Source organism: Bombina bombina, chromosome 8, assembly GCF_027579735.1.
Source record: "Bombina bombina isolate aBomBom1 chromosome 8, aBomBom1.pri, whole genome shotgun sequence".
Classification (NCBI taxonomy): Eukaryota; Metazoa; Chordata; class Amphibia; order Anura; family Bombinatoridae; genus Bombina; species Bombina bombina.
In genome coordinates, this window is record NC_069506.1 from 33,141,411 (window position 1) to 33,160,837 (window position 19,427).

The window sequence follows — 19,427 nt, forward strand, 5'->3', positions numbered from 1 at the left end:
CTCACTATCCCTCTAACCAGACTGTACCCAGCTCCTCCCATCAGCAGACGCAGTCCAGAGGGAACGTAGTTCCGCCTGTGAAAATAGTGCAGGAACTCCGTTCCCATGTGTTCCCGCTCGACTTGACCCCTGATCTCCCTGGACTACCTGCTAAAATACTAGTCTACCTGATTGAAAACTGGCCTTCTGACAACACTAGTCTTTACCTATCTGTAAGGACAGTCAAGTATTTTTGCAGGATGTCCAATAAAATCTTCACAAATATACTGGACACTTAAAGGTCCCATTTTTTAATAAATTCCCTGAGCTTTAACTAAATGTAAAAGGCCTGTGCTAATCCATGTTTGCATGTGCTAATGGCAGCCAAAGAGGTAACATTATTGAATGTATGTTACTGGCAGTCAAAAGGAGAAATAACTGCTCAGTTGTGAAAATCATGCATGGTTGGAACAAGGGGTGAGGACCTACAGATTGTCTGGTATTTCTGTGGAGCACAGTTATCTAGAGTCAGTAATGCCAAACGTACATACTCTATTAATTTAGATTATATAGGGCAAGATTACAAGTGGAGTGGGAGCGTTAATTTCACTAGAATTAAGCTTTATGCACTCGTATTTTGAGTTGAAAGTGAACAGTTTTCTCTCACGTACTAACCTGACGATAAGACAAAGTTAGAATATCGCGGGCATGTTCATGTCTTCCCCCATAGAAGTCAATGGGAAAATAAACTGAGAAAAAATAACCTAATACCCCACTCTCATGCAAACCCGATCTCATATTTTCAAGTGCGCTAATCCGACATGAAAATATGAATATTTCACATTCAAATGTTCTTCACATACAAGAGTATGTTATATTTATTCATAAATACATATTTCTACATATAGCTGATGGTATTTTTGTACAATATATATTTATACCTTTATATACGCCAGGGTTCGGTTCCAGAAGGAATGGTTGTAAAACGAAACTGTTGTAAATTGAAACCCAGTTTATAATGTAAGTCAATGGGAAGTGAGGGAGTTAGGTTCCAGGCCACTCTCAAAATTGACATAAGTAACACCTAATACATTATTTTTAAAGCTTTGAAGTAAAGACTTTAAATGCTAAACAGCATTATAAATCTAATAAAATTATCACACAACACAACGTTTAATGAACAAAAACATTTTTTACTTGCATTTTTCTGCAAACAGTTCCCTGCATTGTTAGCATGTTAGATAATATCGGGTCTGCAGCTATTCTATGCATTCCAGTCTGGACTGATTTATAGGCACCCTGACCTTCAAGCAGCTGGGCGGGAAGATAAAAGGGAAGTGGCTGCTAGATCTTGTTCTTTTAAAAGCTGCTCAATAGTTCAGGTCTGGTTACACTGATTAATTTCCGCCTGCTTGACTTGCATATCTTTGCTGCAACACAAGCGGACAGCTCCACCTACTGGCCTGCCCTTATTTTAATCAATACATTGCTTCTCAGTGCTTTTCAATAGCAGTTACATGACTGAAAAAAGGGCGTTATTCTGAAACGGCGCAAATTGAACCGTCGTAAACCGAGGGCCACCTGTATACATATATACATACATATACATCTTTAGACATGTATATTTATGTATGTATGTCTATATTAAAGCCCTTTGCCTGCCTTTTTTCTCTAACACCCGAGATAGTGTTATTATGAGTGTAAGTGTACTTTGACACTTTTTAGTTTTGTGAAACAGTTAACCAGAGCTCGAGTTGCAGTAATCATTTTAGTGTAAATCACGATTGTGCTCAATCGATCGCGTTTGCTTTCAATTCGTAACAACAGCAGTAAGCCCGACGAGCACAAGAACCCGTGATAAACCCCTTATCGCTCATGAGCAAGCGTTCTTCGCTCCACTCGTAATCTCGCCCTTAGGGGTATATTTATCAATGTGCGAGCGGACATAATACGAAGTAGCGTATCATGTCCGCTGCACATCAATAAATGCCGACAGCAAACCAGCATTTATCATTGCACCAGCAGTTCTTGTGAACTGCTGGTGCAATGCCGCCCCCTGCAGATTTGTGGTCAAGTGGCTGCTAGCAGGGGGTGTCAATCAACCTGATCGTATTCGATCGGGTTGATTTCTGTCTGCCGCCTTAGAACAGGCGGACAAGTTATGGAGCAGCGGTCTTTAGAAACAAGGGGCCTCAAGCCCCCAATAATGTTTGCTTTGCAATGTCCATTAAATCTCTTGATTTGAATACCCCACCTAGATTTTCTTTGCTGTAGTAGAATTCTTGACTATTACAAATGTGGATTGGTTAGGATTGTTTTTCTTTGCTGTTCGCCACATTCTATTCATTGAAAATGATTGCTTATTATATTTCGGGACCTAGGTTAAATAGTTGGGTATTTTTCTTAAATAAATATTTTTATTAAAAGAAGATCATGGTATTTAAACACTCCTACGATCCCAGCAAGGAGTTTGCAAATACTTCACAGACAAAAATAAAAGAACTTAAAATATTTTTATCATCAAAAATTAATATATAACATACTCCAATTATTTCACCATATGTGGGAGTGAGAGTATTTGAAAAGAGGCAGACGCTTGTTTGTGATTTGTACCAATTTTCATATCCCTCGCTGTTTTTGCCCTTAATTTTTTTGCATAAATAACACATCCATATGTACAGTAAGCTGGTGTGAAATTTATCTCACATGAAATAATCAGTTAAAAAAAGGCCTCTTTCTCTGCATGGCGCTAATAGGATCAGCTGTGCACACATTGTCCCTATTTTTCAATGGCTGGTGTTATTGTGCAAGTGTGGTGGCCACCTGAAACTGGCACTGTCGGAACATAATGTATGCGAGACAAAACAGGAGATGCAGGGGGACAGCATGCCCCACTGAGGCCGGCAGATTAGATGTCACCTGAAGCCCAAAATCAGGTCACACTTGACTGTTCCTTATGTGCAAGAGTCAGGTGCAAGGGCTATTGTCAGAGGACGAAGAGCCAAAACGTCAAGATTTCTTTGCCAGACTGCATATTTTATGTTACGGAAAGAAAAAAAAAATCCCCACTCCCCCCTTGCCGTCACATCTCTTCCATACGAAGCATTGTGACCCATTGTCAGGTTAGATGATTCTGCTTCATTGAGTGCACATTTCAGTTCCCAGCAGGCTTCAGAGAGACATGTGAAAGGCCAACAATGGCTGAAAACCAGGCGTGCTCATGTCATCCATCTCTTTCATCCCAAGCTAACTGGGGAAATGGTCTGCACAGTTTGCTATGCTCATTCATGGCTGTGGGCCTCAGCGACTTTAAAAAAGCGCAACACTCTGCAGAACCTTCCTTTTCGCTGTGTATGGGTCTTCATCAGCTGACATGTAAGAAATGCTCTGCATAGTGTGTCCATAATTGCTGCACATTGCAAGAATGCTCTGCAGAACATGTCCTATTGTTGTACGTGTGTCTCTGTTGACTGATATTTAAGAAATGCTCTGTGCCTGCCCCATTACTGTGAGAGTGCTTTAATCAGTACACAATGGAGAAATGCTCTGTAGAACCTACACTATTGATGTATGCAACCAACATTCGAGTCTGTAGAATAGGCTTTAGTGCTATACATGGACCGTTGTCAATTGCTATTTGAGAAATGCTCGGAATAGCATGCCCTATGGCTTGACTTTATGTAGGCTATAATCGTTGCACATTGGAAGAATGCTCTGCATAAAATGCCTCATTGTTTTATATGTATCTCAGTTAATTGACATTTGACAATGCTCCACTGAGCATACCCTATTGCTGTATGTGTGTCTTAGTTAATTGACATTTAAGAATGCTCTACAGAACATATCCTATAGCTTGGCTTTATGAGGGCTTCAGTCAGTTCATACTGGAGGGATGCTCGGTAGACCATGCTGTATTGCACTGTTTTATATGGACATCATTCAGTTTACATTGGAGGAATGCTCTGCAGAGCCTACCCTATTGCATGACTAATAGATTGGAGGATTGCTCTGCAGAATGTGTCCTACTGTATGGGTATTGTCCACATTCCCACAAATCTTAATTCTTGAGTGGTCTTTATTGCATTGCTTTGTGTGGGTTTTTCAAATTCAAACACATTTCAAATTGTTTATAAACATCCTAAAAATCCATGTTACTTCTTTGTAACAGCATTTGTGACATGAAAACACTTTGTATACCCAACATGGGGACTATACCGTACTAGCATTCCAAACAATGAGAGCCCACTTCTCCAACTGCTTTACAAAACATTGCAACCAATTCTTTTCAAAGGATTTTAAACTTTCCAAATTCAGCACCTTTGACTTTTTTCTTCTTTCAGATATTTTTATGTAAGTTTAAACACGCCAATGAAAAATATCAAATGTATAGGAAATTATCATGTCATGAAGTGGTAGTAGTAACTGTGTGAAAACAAAACAAAAACTTTTGTTCAAACATTTTAGGGAGTCCGAGTCAATATTTAATGAATTTAAAGGCACTTTTTTGAAAGGTACGCTTTGATCTTGTATTTTTATCTATGAAAATTCTTAAAAGTCACCTGAATATCCTGTGATATCCTTACTTTGTTTTAATTAAAATCCTTTTTATTTCTGATTCAAAAGATAGTGAGTTTTTTATTGATTAGAATAATTTTGAAATGACTTAAAAAAAAAAAAAAAAAACAACAACTAAACTTCCAAAAGATCTTTTGTTTTGATTTCAAACTGATTGACTTGAAGTTTATGGGACTTCTAGCCAACAAACACATTTCACCTGGGTATTGCCAAACTTATAGAGGTCCCCTGAATCTTACTGCACCATACAGTGGCATCTCTGGAAAGGAAATGTAGAGGGAGCATTTCCTGCCCATCACTGTTTTTTCGAGTAGGGCTATGAGGGAAGGGCAGGCCAGTTGGGCTGTGGACTGGAGTAAGTGTACCATGGTTGGTACTGAGTGGGCCTTGGAAGGGCCTGGGTAGATTAGTGATGGGAAAACCAGGAGTTATAACATTTGTAGGCACATGGGGGGGGGCAGTCATTATGTTGGGGGAGGGTGTCCTCTTTGCTCCTAATTGTCAACACCACCACCAACACCATTGACCTGTAAATCAATTTATATAGTATAAATAATTCTATTAAACTTGAAAATTCCACTGTGCATTTGACTTCTGTATCTCTTTTAATATTTATGTTTGATACTTTAAGCACAGTAAGATTATATTATTATTTGTAGTAAAAAAAAAATATTTTCACAATTTATTTCTTCCCCTTTTCCTGCAATTTAAGTCTGAAAATTGTGGGGGTCATAAGTTCTGAGGACTGGGTGTGCACATTGCAGACTACACAAGTCACATATCTGTCCCTAATTGGTTTTAGTGGAAATGAAGCGATAATACCCTGAAAAACAATGGTTAGTTTGTTAACAAAATTCCTCTTGTCTATTCCAGTAAAAAATTCAGATTATGCAAATAATGGATGGAGTTTAGCTCTTAAAAACAGACGCAGAAAGCAAGAAGTTAATGTATTCAACATTGTTTCACACTCACAGAACATGTTAACTTATAGCTGCAGAAAAATGAGAAGATGTACTAGCACATTAAAAAGGGACCAGGAGAACATCTGCTACGATGCTGCTGTTGCTCTATAGTATACGTAGGTTAGACCCAGACTGGACAGAGGCTCCGTAGGATTTAATCCCCTCAGCCGGCTTGCATTAGCTACTCCGGGCACTGGTTGTTCTCGCTCGGCACGTCAGCTTCTCTTCTATAACACAATTACTTACCCTTCTGAGTAGCTGTCAGTGTTGGTAAACTCATGCGGCTAAACTGCATTACACAGCAATCTGTTTGATCCTGTGAAGTTATTAATAGTTTATTGATTTTACCATATTGCTGCTGAAAGCATCTCTTTACTGAGTCTTTGCTATCTGGATTTTGAATACTGACTGCTAACTGAGCATTGATCAATATTCCTCAATTCTTGGAGTAAATGCAAAGCCTGCGTGTCTAATCCACTTTAGACAGTGAGGCTGATAAGAGTCAGTAAACAGATTTCTGGCCCATCTTGATAATCAGTGGGGTCAGAATAGACAAACAAAGCAAGAGCCCAAATCCATTGTCTGTCCTGTATTTCTGGGAAGATGTAGTAAGGACATGTGGTGTTTGTTAAATTATCACTAGCAATATTTACTCAAACTATGTCAGAGGTCACTTCTTTAAAGAGACAGTAACCACTTTGTAATTACAATCTGCGACACAAAAAATGTATTATATAAATGCAATCAGCACAATAAAGGATATGCGTAACAAATACTCTCTTCCTAATTCTGTGAACGGATTTTAACTGAAGTTTCAGATTTCAATGCCGTTTGCCACAAATAAATAGAAACAAAAAGTACATAGGGGTCGATTTATCAAGCTACAGTGGACAGATGCGTACATATGCACCCCTGTCCGCTGCAGCTCGCCTCTGGCGGGCTGAATTCCGCTGCAGCATTGCACGTGCGGGCAGGAGCTGTCAATCTCCCCGTTCAGTCTTGTCTTGTGAGATCCTGCAGTCATGAGCGGGGGGCGAAGCCTTTGATAAATCGACCCCATAGTGTAATGCTGTTGATAGCAGGTTAAAATTAAGATTTTCCTAGAACTAGCTGGATATTACTTACACTCTTCAGCTCCTAGTGCTTACAGCATTTAATAAGGTTGAAGAGAATCGTCTTACATTTGGATATACCATACCTCACAACATTTGTAGATGAGAATGAGGGACACAGAAGGTTGACAGGTGTCCATCATCATTTTGTGGGTGGGGCCGTGTTGAGAGGGGAGGGATCATGAGTGGTTTGTGGGCGGGTTGTGGGAGTTTCTGAGTGGTCTGTAGGTGTGTCAGGGCAGTATGTAGGTGTTTCTGGGTGTTCTGTGGGTGGAGCTAATGGAAATTCTGTATAGAGGGACAGATGGCTGTCTAAGAGGGACAGAGCTCAGAATCAGGGACTGTCACTCTCAAACAGGGACAGTTGGGAGGTCTGGACTGATTTATATATATTTATTTAAAAACAATAAAAACAATGTGACATAAAGCAAGCTAGTTAGGATACATAGGAGGGACTTACAAGTGGTGTTACAGAGGGGCAGAAAGAGACTCACCAATACCCACATTCAGATGCATTTCATTTAAAAAAAATACCAGTTTATTCATTCCTATGCTGTTTTTACGGTTACACATAAATGTTGACAGTCAGTATGTATGTACTTTTTGGTTTAATATTGCTCAGTTTCCTTTATTAAACTATGCAATAAAGCTGTCACAGGCATCCCTATGTCTGTGTGAATGTGCAATTGTGCATGTGTGTGGTTGCGTGTATCTGTATGTGTATGTGTTAAGAATACAGTTAACATAGAAGGTGTATGAGCAGAATGTTTGGGCTTTGCATTTTTACTATATCCAACATTAATATTAGTTCAAGCTCTCATTGAATTCTATAACCTGATTGAATTGATAAATCAACACAGTCTGACATGAGTACTGCACATGCGCATGGTCTTGCAATACCCAGTGTATTTTTGGGCTCTACTTGTAACCTGGCCCTAAGGGCTTATTCCACAGAAAAGACATTTAACACATAAGTAAAGTTCCCTATATGAAAAACAGATTCCGCAGCAAAGGAGTAAAGAAGGACTGTGAGAGATTTGCAAGTAAAATCGTGTTTAATACATCTCAAACATGTATATCATACAAGGCACAGCAAAACAAACCCGCTGACGCGTTTCCCGCTTTACAAGCGGTTCATCAGAGCTCTGATGAACCGCTTGTAAAGCGGGAAACGCGTCAGCGGGTTTGTTTTGCTGTGCCTTGTATGATATACATGTTTGAGATGTATTAAACACGATTTTACTTGCAAATCTCTCACAGTCCTTCTTTACTCCTTTGCTGCGGAATCTGTTTTTCTTCTGTGACTTTTTACTAATAGGGGTTTGGAGAGCCCTAGCAGCAAAAGCAGTATATGCCTGTGAATCCGGTATCACGCTAATACCTAGGAAGGCCCTGGATTGTAACTCTCTGCACACACGGATGTTCGGTGCTTGAATGTATAAACAGAACTGCTACAAACACAGCAACTGAATATTACAGGATCATTCTACACCGAGAGGGTGCTATCTGGGTGAGTCCTTACCTTATTGTTATCCATACTTGGAAATTCTATTGTATAGGTGATGCCCGCATGAGTGGGACTCGCTGATAGAGTTGATTTCACCTGTATGCACATCACGCATAATTTGCTGTACACATTGCATTATTGCTGAGAAGTCTCACCTTGTGATTTTTACTTGATATAAGTTCCCTATATGACCAGATTACTAAAGTTGATCCAAACACAGTCACATTTAGCTGCCAATCATAAGTACTACAACACTTGTGTCTTCCAAGAGAGGGATTTTACTGATGCTTTCTAACAAATAAAAGCATGACATTTCTTTAAATATAATATCCCTTTAAATACAGGTGATGTAGTAGATTGTGTTGAAGATCTGTATAAAATTAAACAGCGGTGTCTTAGTCCCAAAGGAACTGACTGAACGATCCTTCATAGTTGAAGGTTAAAGAATCCAAAACCCAAAGGTTCCTCCTTCAGTTGGTTTGTAACAGTTCTGAACTGAAGTCCCTTTATCACATAGCTGCAAGAAGACAGCTAAAGTAGAAACCTTTAGGGTTTTGAAAGTTCGCTGTTCATCATCTGTTACAGATCTATCTGTAAAATATTATAAGTGCCATTAAATTTCTGTTCTAGAAGGGTGTACAATGGTATAAATAACTTTCACTTACATTAATGGTCCTCCCTGCATAGCAGATCTGACGGGATACTTCACTTAGTATCAGAATAGTCTGGCAAACTGTGAGTTCTCAAATGAGTTTCCAGGTCAGATCTCAGGCTTTGAAGTCACTTACAAAGCTCTTTGGAAGATGTGCCAGAATGTAGATAAGTTATTAGTGCAGGATTTTAGCATTGGAACATTTTGATTAAAGTTTCAAAATAAAAGAATATTATATGGAACAAGACTGTACACTAGAGTAATAGAAAAAAGAATAGCAGGTGATTGTATGAGTACAAAACATCTGTAACTCGCTGTTGGGTGAATTAGAAAGAAGAAGAAAAGCAACTTACAAATGGCTAGATTACGAGTTGTGCGTTAAGGTAAAAAAGCAGCGTTAAGAGGTCCTAATGCTGCTTTTTCCCTACCGCTGTTATTACGAGTCTTGCAGGTTTAGGGGCACCGCACACTTGTTTGTCCTTACCGCAAAACGACTTACGTAAACTTTGTAAAGTCTTTTTTCTATGGGACTTCCATAGCGCCGGTATTACGAGTCTGTCCTGGGAGGCCAAAAAGTGAGCAGTACACCCTCTTCTGTCAAGATCCCTAACACATTTAAAAGTCAGGAGTTTTATGGTACAACGCCGTAGCATAAAACTCATAACTAAAGTGATAAAAAGTACACTAACACCCATAAACTACCTATTAACCCCTAAGCCGAGGCCCTCCCGCATCGCAAATACTAAAATAAAATTTTTAACCCCTAATCTGCCGCTCCAGACACCGCCTCCACCTACATTATATTTATGAACCCCTAATCTGCTGACCCCAACATCGCCACCACCTACATTATATTTATTAACCCCTAATCTGCTGGCCCCAATGTCGCCGCCCCCTACCTACACTTATTAACTTATTAACCCCTAATCTGCCACCCCCAAAGTCGCCACCACAATAATAAACTGCCGCCTCACAAACATTAGTTAAATATTATTAACCCCTAATCTGCCATCCCTAACAGTGCCGCCACCTACCTACATTTATTAACCCCTAATCTGCCGCCCCCAATGTCGCCGCCACTATATTAAAGTTATTAACCCCTAAACCTAAGTCTAACCCTAAACCTAACACCCACTAACTTAAATATAATTTAAATAAATCTAAATAAATATTCCTATCATTAACTAAATAATGCCTATTTAAAACTAAATACTTACCTATCAAATAAACCCTAAGCTAGCTACAATATAACTAATAGTTACATTGTAGCTATCTTAGGATTTATTTTTATTTTACAGGCAAGTTTGTATTTATTTTAACTAGGTAGAATAGTTATTAAATAGTTATTGACTATTTAATAACTACCTAGCTAAAATAAATACAAATTTACTTGTAAAATAAAACCTAACCTAAGTTAAACTAACACCTAACACTACACTATAATTAAATAAATTAACTAAATTAAATACAATTACCTAAATTAAAGGGACAGTCTAGTCCAAAAAAAAAACTTTCATGATTTAGATAGGGCATGTCATTTTAAACAATTTTCAAATTTACTTTTATTACCAATTTTTTTTTGTTCTCTTGGTATTCTTAGTTGAAAGCTTAACTTAGGAGGTTCATATGCTAATTTCTTAGACCTTGAAGACCTCCTCTTAAGAATGCATTTTAACAGGTTTTTCACCACTAGAGGGTGTTAGTTCATGTTTTTCATATAGATAACACTGTGCTTGTGCACGTGAAGTTACCTGGGAGCCATCACTGATTGGCTAAACTGCAAGTCTGTCAAAAGAACAAATAAAGGGGCAGTCTGTAGAGGCTTAGATACAAGATAATCACAGAGGTAAAAAATATATAAATATAACTGTGTTGGTTATGCAAAACTAGGGAATGGGTAAACAAGGGATTATCTATCTTTTAAAACAATAACAATTCTGGTGTAGACTGTCCCTTTAAATTAAATTAGCTAAAGTAAAAAAAAAAACACTAAATTGCAGAAAATAATAAACAAATTACAGAAATTTAAACTAATTACACCTAATCTAATAGCCCTATTAAAATAAAAAAGCCCCCCCCCCCCCCCCAAAAAAAAAAAACCCTAGCCTAAACTACCAATAGCCCTTAAAATGGCCTTTTGCAGGGCATTACCCCAAAGTAATCAGCTCTTTTACCTGTAAAAAAAATACAAACAACCCCCCCAACAGTAAAACCCACCACCCACACATCCAACCCCCCAAATAAAATACTATCTAAATAAACCTAAGCTCCCCATTGCCCTGAAAAGGGCATTTGGATGGGCATTGCCCTTAAAAGGGCATTTAGCTATTTTGCCGCCCAAACCCTAATCTAAAAAATAAAACCCACCCAATACAACCTTAAAAAAAACACTAACACCCTGAAGATCGACTTACCGGCCAAAGTGGTCCTTCAGACGGGAGTAGTCTTCATCCAAGCCGGGCACAAGTGGTCCTCGAGACGGGCAGAAGTCTTCATCCAGGCGGCATCTTCTATCTACATCCATCCGGCGCGGAGCGGGTCCATCTTCAAGACATCCAACGTGGAGCATCCTCTTCTGGCGACAACTAAAACATAATGAAGGTACCTTTAAGTGACGTCATCCAAGATGGTGTCTCTTAGATTCCGATTGGCTGATAGAATTCTATCAGCTAATCGGAATTAAGGTAGAACAAATCCTATTGGCTGATGCAATCAGCCAATAGGATTGAAGTTCAATCCTATTGGCTGATCCAATCAGCTAATAGGATTGAGCTCACATTCTATTGGCTGTTCCAATTAGCCAATAGAATGCAAGCTCAATCCTATTGGCTGATTGGATCAGCCAATAGGATTTTTTCTAACTTAATTCCAATTGGCTGATAGAATTCTATCAGCCAATCGGAATCTAAGGGACACCATCTTGGATGACGTCACTTAAAGGTACCTTCATTCTGTTTTAGTCGTCGGATGAAGAGGATGCTCTGCGTCGGATGTCTTGAAGATGGACCCGTTCCGCGCCGGATGGATGAAGATAGAAGATGCCATCTGGGCCACTTCTGCCCGGCTTGGATGAAGACTTCTGTCCGTCTGGAGGACCACTTCGCCCGGCTTGGATGAAGACGTCTCCCATTAAGTCGATCTTCAGGGGGTTAGTGTTAGTTTCTTTTAAGGTTGTATTGGGTGGGTTTTATTTTTTAGATTAGGGTTTGGGCGGCAAAAGAGCTAACTGCCCTTTTAAGGGCAATGCCCATCCAAATGCCCTTTTCAGGACAATGGGGAGCTTAGGTTTTTTTAGATAGTATTTTATTTGGGGGGTTGGTTGTGTGGGTGGTGGGTTTTACTGTTGGGGGGTTGTTTGTATTTTTTTTAACAGGTAAAAGAGCTGATTACTTTGGGGCAATGCCCTGCAAAAGGCCCTTTTAAGGGCTATTGGTAGTTTAGTTTAGGCTAGGTTTTGTTTTGTATTTTGGGATTTTTTTTATTTTAATAGGGCTATTAGATTAGGTGTAATTAGTTTAAATTTCTGTAATTTGTTTATTATTTTCTGTAATTTAGTGGGGGGGGTTATACTTTAGCTAATTTAATTTAGGTAATTGTATTTAATTTAGTTAATTTATTTAATTATAGTGTAGTGTTAGGTGTTAGTGTAACTTAGGTTAGGTTTTATTTTACAGGTAAATTTGTATTTATTTTAGCTAGGTAGTTATTAAATAGTTAATAACTATTTAATAACTATTCTACCTAGTTAAAATAAATACAAACTTGCCTGTAAAATAAAAATAAATCCTAAACTAGATACAATGTAACTATTAGCTATATTGTAGCTAGCTTAGGGTTTATTTTACAGGTAATTATTTAGTTTTAAATGGGAATTATTTAGTTAATGATAGGAATTTTATTTAGATTTATTTAAATATATTTAAGTTAATGGGTGTTAGGTTTAGGGTTAGACTTAGGTTTAGGGGTTAATAACTTTAATATAGTGGCGGCGACGTTGGGGGCAGCAGATTACGGGTTAATAAATGTAGGTAGGTGGCGGCGATGTTAGGGACGGCAGATTAGGGGTTAATAATATTTAACTAATGTTTGCGAGGTGGGAGTGTGGCGGTTTAGGGGTTAATATGTTTATTATAGTGACAGCGACGTTGGGGGCGGCAGATTAGGGGTTAATAAGTGTAGGTAGGTGGCGGCAATATTGGGGGATGGCAGATTAGGGGTTAATAAATATAATGTAGGTGGCGGCGATGTTGGGGGCAGCAGATTAGGGGTTCTTAAATATAATGTAGGTGGCGGCGGTGTCCGGAGCGACAGTTTAGGGGTTAATAAGTATAATATAGGTGTTGGCGATGTCAGGGGCGGCAGATTAGGGGTTAATAAGTGTAAGATTAGGGGTGTTTAGACTCAGGGTTCATGTTAGGGTGTTCGGTGTAAACATAAATTTTATTTCCCTATAGGAATCAATGGGGCTGCGTTACGGAGCTTTACGCTGCTTTTTTGCAGGTGTTAGACTTTTTTTCAGCCGGCTCTCCCCGTTGATACCTATGGGGAAATCGTACACAAGCACGTACGACCAGCTCACCGCTGACTTAAGCAGCGCTGGTATTGGAGTGCGGTAATGAGCAAAATTTTGCTTAACGCTCACTTCTTGTCTTTTAACGGCAGGTTTGTAAAAACCCATAATACCAGCGCTGTATGTAAGTGAGCGGTGAGAGAAAACTGCTCGTTAGCACCGCATAGCCTCTAACGCAAAACTCGTAATCTAGGTGAAAGCTTTTCACTCTGCATAAATTAAAGTGCCTTCATAATCCAGTAGCAGAAATTATCACAGCTATTTATATCTTGCATTTTATTTATTTATATATTTATTAATGTATAGTGCTTGGATTGGTAAAAATGGAAATCTATAAGCACAAACAATTTCTAGGGAAGATCATTTGCATAGAGAGCACATTCTGAACACATAGGGGCCGATTTATCAACCCTCTGTCCGACAGGATACGATCAGTGGATCATGTCCGACAGACATCGCTGAATGCGGAGAGCAATACACTCTCCGCATTCAGCATTGCACCAGAAGCTCTTGTGAACTGCTGGTGCAACGCCGCCACCTGCAGATTCGCGGCCAATTGGCCGCTAGCAGGGGGTGTCAATCAACCCGATCGTATTCGATTGGGTTGATTTCTTGCAATGTCTGTCCGCCTCCTCATTGCAGGCGGACAGGTTATGGAGCAGTAGTCTTTAGACCGCTGCTTCATAACTGGTGTTTCTGGCGAGCCTGAATGCGCGCCAGAAACACGGGCCTTCACGCTCCATACAGAGCTTGATAAATAGGCCCCATATTGTGGACCATGTGTCTAGTTATGTGGTATCATATTAAAGGACCACTCAATGCAGTAGAATTGCATAATTAACAAGTGTATCATAAAAAGACAATGAAATAACACCTACTCTAAAATTTACAAAAGCAGTAGATTTTTTTTCTGTCAATATTTTTCCCTATTTCTCAACCCACTGTATCATGTGATAGACATCAACCAATCACAGACTAGTATAAGTATACCCTGTGAGTTTGTGCACATACTCAGTAGGATCTTGTTCCCCAGTAAGTGTGCATATAAAAAGACTGTGCAAAGTTTGACAATGGAAGTAAATTGGAAAGTGTCTTAAAACTGCTGTTCTTTCTGAATAGCAAAAGTTTATTTTGACTCGAGTGCCCCTTTAAGTATCAGGATGGCTCAGATGGTTTATAACTTCACATCCCACTTACTTCAGTTAATATTTACCTTTTAGCGATGTATTTTATCTCGTACTGAAATATCATAAATACAAAAAAGAAATCATTTATAAAGGAAGTCATTTTCCAGATGTTCTTATGTGAAGTGTCTCCAGGGTGAAGCAAGCTCAGAGTTTATGCTTTAAACTTCTATTAAATAAATACTTAAAAATATGTATTTTGCTATTTTTCTTTAAATGGATAAGAAACCCAAACATTTTCATTTTTGATTCAGACAGAGCATTCACATTTAAAAAAACTTTGTAATTGACTTCTATTATCAAATTTGATTAATTCCCATGATATTCTATGTTGAAGAGATACTTAGGTGGGGGTCTGGAGCACGACATGGCAGGAAATAGTGCCATCTAGTTAGACTTTTTCAACAAAAGATACCAAGACAATGAAGACAATTTGATAAAAGAAGTAAATTAGAAAGTTGTTTAAAACTGCATTCTCTGATGCCGATTTATCATCGGTCTATCATGATTTGCTCAGCGGATCATGTCTGACAGACATCGTCTGCATTTATCATTGCACAAGCAGTTCTTGTGAACTGCTTGTGCAATGCCGCCCCCTGCAGATTCGCGGCCATGGGGTGTCAATCAGCCTGATCGTATAGGATCGGGCAGATTGATGTCCGCAGCCTCAGAGTAGGCGGACCAGTTATGGATCAATGGTCTTAAGACCGCTGCTTCATAACTGCCGTTTCTGGCGAGCCTGAATGCTCGCACAGAAACGGGCATCAAGCTCCAGTCGGCATGGGCAAAATTTTCAGTTCAGCTGAATCTTTTGTGCCAAAAAGTCAAAATACGTATTTAGAATATTTAGCACCTGTGCAGTTTGATATTCGTCTTGTATTAAACTAAACGAATACCGACCATTTGTGGAATATTTACATTAGTTTTCAGTAAACAAATGTACATGTTCCAATACTAGAGGGGAAAAAGTTCACTTGGAGCTACTAAAATACTTACCTAAGTGCGCTGGAGAGCTGCGCTAACCCACACCTCTTCTTCGCAGAGCCCAGTCCGCTTTAAAAAGGAGGCTTAGCACGGCCACTCCCATGGCCTGCAGTAAAGGATATTCTCCTTTAGTACAGGCCCTATAAGCCGCCATGCTAAGCCTCTTGGTAATGCAACCGGGGCTCTGTGAAGAAGAGGAGCAGGTTAGCGCAGCTCTCCAGCGCACTTAGGTAAGTATTTTTAACGATTTAAAAGAAAAAAATGCTGCTGAATTCAGCATTATTCCTTTGTTATCATCAAATTTCATGCTGCATTCTTTCATTAAAACAAGACGAATATCCGAGTTTTGTTAATGAATGTGTATTTGTTATGAAACAGATGCACATGTCTATTGAGTTGCATATAAGGAGGAAAATATTTACAGATGGTTGTGAAGGGTTTGCAAACAACAAGGGGGGGATTTCCAACATACACACGGATCAACCATATGATGTTATTAGGTTCAAACAGCAACTTCTATTATTGTAAAGTTTGGTTTCTTGAAATCTGAGGTTCATTGTCTTGTTTGTTTACAGGCTTCCTGAAGTACGCATCTCAGACAATGGACCATATGAATGCCATGTGGGAATATATGACAGGGCCACCAGAGAAAAAGTGGTTTTATCCTCAGACAACGTGTTCCTCAACGTAATGTGTGAGTACCATTGTAATATTTGCTGCTTCTTTCATTCAGTTAACAAATTCAAATTGGAAAGCTAAATTATAAGATTTGGCTGGCAAATGGCTAATGAGGTTTAACATACAAGTATAATGATACATTAGAGTAGCAGAAATAAACTCACTAACTGATAGTGGTTAAATTAATTAAAATGAAAGTACTAAAGAGTGCATAGATTAATGTTTTGATTACATCTGCAACATAAATTATAGTTTGGTTTATAAAAAGTTTTTAGAATTATAAAGGATTTAGAAATATTCAAAAGAAAAAAATACAAGTTGAATAATGGCTTAATTCCTTAGTTGCCAGTCAGCGCAGCGCTGTGTGTTTACATTAGGAGAAGGAAAAATAGGCTAGAAAATTATGTAGAATTTAGCTAGAAAAAGTGCCCTCTAGGTCATATAAATGTCTTATAGAAATGCAAGGGGCAAAGAACAGAGATATATTAAGACAATTTGAGTGAGACACTAAAGATATAATTGATCTTGCATTTTGAGTTGTATATAAATGATTTGGTCACTATTACAGTAATTATCCAGTCTTATTACAGCTTGTAATTTACAAGAACATTATACATGCATTCAGTTGTAATATTCAGCTTGGATTGTAACTTAAAGGAGACATAAGGGACGTTACTGCAATCCCAAGGTTACCTCGAGCATCCAACCCTCCTCCATAGGTATCACTGCCAACACGTCTGATCATCAGCACCTAAAGTGGGAAATGCAGCAGCTGTTAGGATTATATTTACAGCTTCTCTTTGATGTTGCTTGGCACATGAAGAGAGGCCGTGGAGCTGACACATGGTTGGTCTGTTAGCTGCAGGATATGAGATTTACTGACTGACCAACATGGCATAGACTCCTACTTGGGGGGTATTTTTCTCTCTCATCTGCCAACTAGACCAAGCTGATCACCCATATCAGATCTACAGGCCTGTGAGATCATGGTGCAATATGAGGAGCGGTACACTTCTGAGTTATGCATACATTACATATATACAAAATGTTTTATGGCAGCAAGTGTCACTGCATATACTGGCACAAGGTGTCTCAAAGTGTAGCAAAACAGCTATGTGCAAAAACTTGCATTCTGATGTAGTTCTTGCACTATTATTAAGGTTTGACCAATAATAGAACATTTGGGTATCAGTAAACATGTTTTTAATTTATGAAAGAAAATGCAAATCTATTTTTTGAGGGGAACAAATACGTTAATACATAAAAAGATATACATGGTAGAGATAGACAGACAAAGATTAGATAGTGAGACAGATAGACAGACAAACAGATAGACAGACAGATAGATAATGATAGATAGATAGATACATAGATAGATAGATAGATAGATAGATAGATAGAGAGAGAGAAAGAGAAAGAGAGAGAGAGAGAGAGAGAGAGATACACACAGGGAGATTAGATAGCTAGACAGATAGACAGACAGACAGATAGATAGATAGATAGATAGATAGATAGATAGATAGAAGATAGATAGATAGATAGATAGATAGATAGATAGAATATGTACAAACAGACAGGCAGATATAATATGTACAGACAGACAGTATATAATGTGTGCATGTGCTTAACATTTTTTAAATGTAATCTACCATCTGTTACTTATTGTAAAACACAATTAGCACAGATAAATAAATTCCGTACAATGTAAAGGAGCGTTATAATTTATCTGTAAATTCCACTGACAACAATCTACCCAGACATCCCTAAACTATACACTAATGATATATGGGAGGTGATTTGCAAAATATAATTATCCCTTCTGCCTGTAATAACTTAATGTAAAAACAAATATCACACATTGCATTTCTCCTTTGTGCACACTACAGTTTAGCTCTGATTACTATTTACCATGACGTCCAGACAGCTCTATTAAAGCAGCAGTATATGGCTGTCCTGTAAGGATATGTGCACTGACGGTTCCTACCATTCCATTAAGTTTCCTTTCAGATGACTTTGTAAGAAATTTGTGACATGAAATCAATCATTTAATTAGAAATTGCAGCTTGTAAAATGATTAAATAGGCAGGTTTTTAATCTAACTCCAAACGTATTTTGCAGAATGACAGTTGTGAAAGTGACAGAGTAAATATAAACAGGATAATGTGCGCTGGTTATAAGTTGATAGCCAATCTCTTGTTAGGAATTCTGCAGATCCCTTTTTTTACAACTTATGACTTGTCATCAAGAACCGCAAAGGACAGATGGCTGATGGAAAAAATAATAATAATTAGACAGAGTTTAATCTTTAACTCATCATATACTTATTGCAAGTTCCCATAGGTCTTTACTCCTTTGTGTGTTTATAACACAAACCCTCACTTGGTGAAACGCATATAGGAGACAGTAATATGCTGAGTACATGTAAATTGATACTTTGTTACCCAATAAAGGTTTGAAATTATTTGTGTGTGTGTGGGGGGGGGGGAGAGACTGGAAAACTGATGACTGTTGTTGTCGTAGATTTTCAGTAAGCTATGGATCAAGACTGGTGTGGGTACTGGTGGTTGTTGAATGATATAATTTTCTACTACTTTTTGCAGCTTTTCTCAATTGCATTCCTATTTTACTTAACTTGCCTCTCTCCTTTTCCTGATACATTTGAGCATTTTAAAGGGTAATAAAACCCAAAACAATTCTTTCAGGATTCAGATAGAGCATACAAAATTAAACACCTTTCAAATTTACTTTTATTATCTTATTTGCTTTGTTCTCTTAGTATCCTTTGTTTAAAAGCATACCTAGGTAGGCTAAGGAGCTGGAAGCTAGCTGCTGATTGGTGGCTGCACATATATGCCTCTTATGATTGGCTTACAGATGTGTTCAGCTAGCTCCCAGTAATGCATTGCTGCTACTTCAATAAAAGATACCAAGATAATGAAGCAAAATTGATAATAGAAGTAAATTTGAAAGTTGTTTGAAAATGTATGTTCTATCTAAATCATGAAAGAAAACATTTCGGTTTCATGTCCCTTTAAAGTTACATTACAAACTTAAAGGGACACTGAATCCAAAAAAAAATATTTTGTGATTCAGCTATAACATGCAATTTTAAGCAACTTTCTAATTTACTTCTATTATCAATTTTCTTTGATCTCTTACTATCTTTATTTGAAAAAGAAGACATCTAAGCTATTTTTTTAGTTCAGAACTCTGAACACTTGTTT

General features: G+C 38.2%; 1 protein-coding gene across 1 annotated transcript in view; it reads left to right on the top strand.

Annotated features, from left to right (window-relative positions):
- The window catches only part of IGSF21 (immunoglobin superfamily member 21), a 693,767-nt gene that overhangs the window by 256,337 nt on the left and 418,003 nt on the right, over positions 1-19,427 (top strand). Inside the window, exon 4 of the mRNA XM_053690919.1 lies at positions 16,101-16,219. Within this exon, the coding sequence (XP_053546894.1) occupies positions 16,101-16,219 (119 nt within the window). The remainder of the gene's footprint in view (positions 1-16,100; positions 16,220-19,427) is intronic.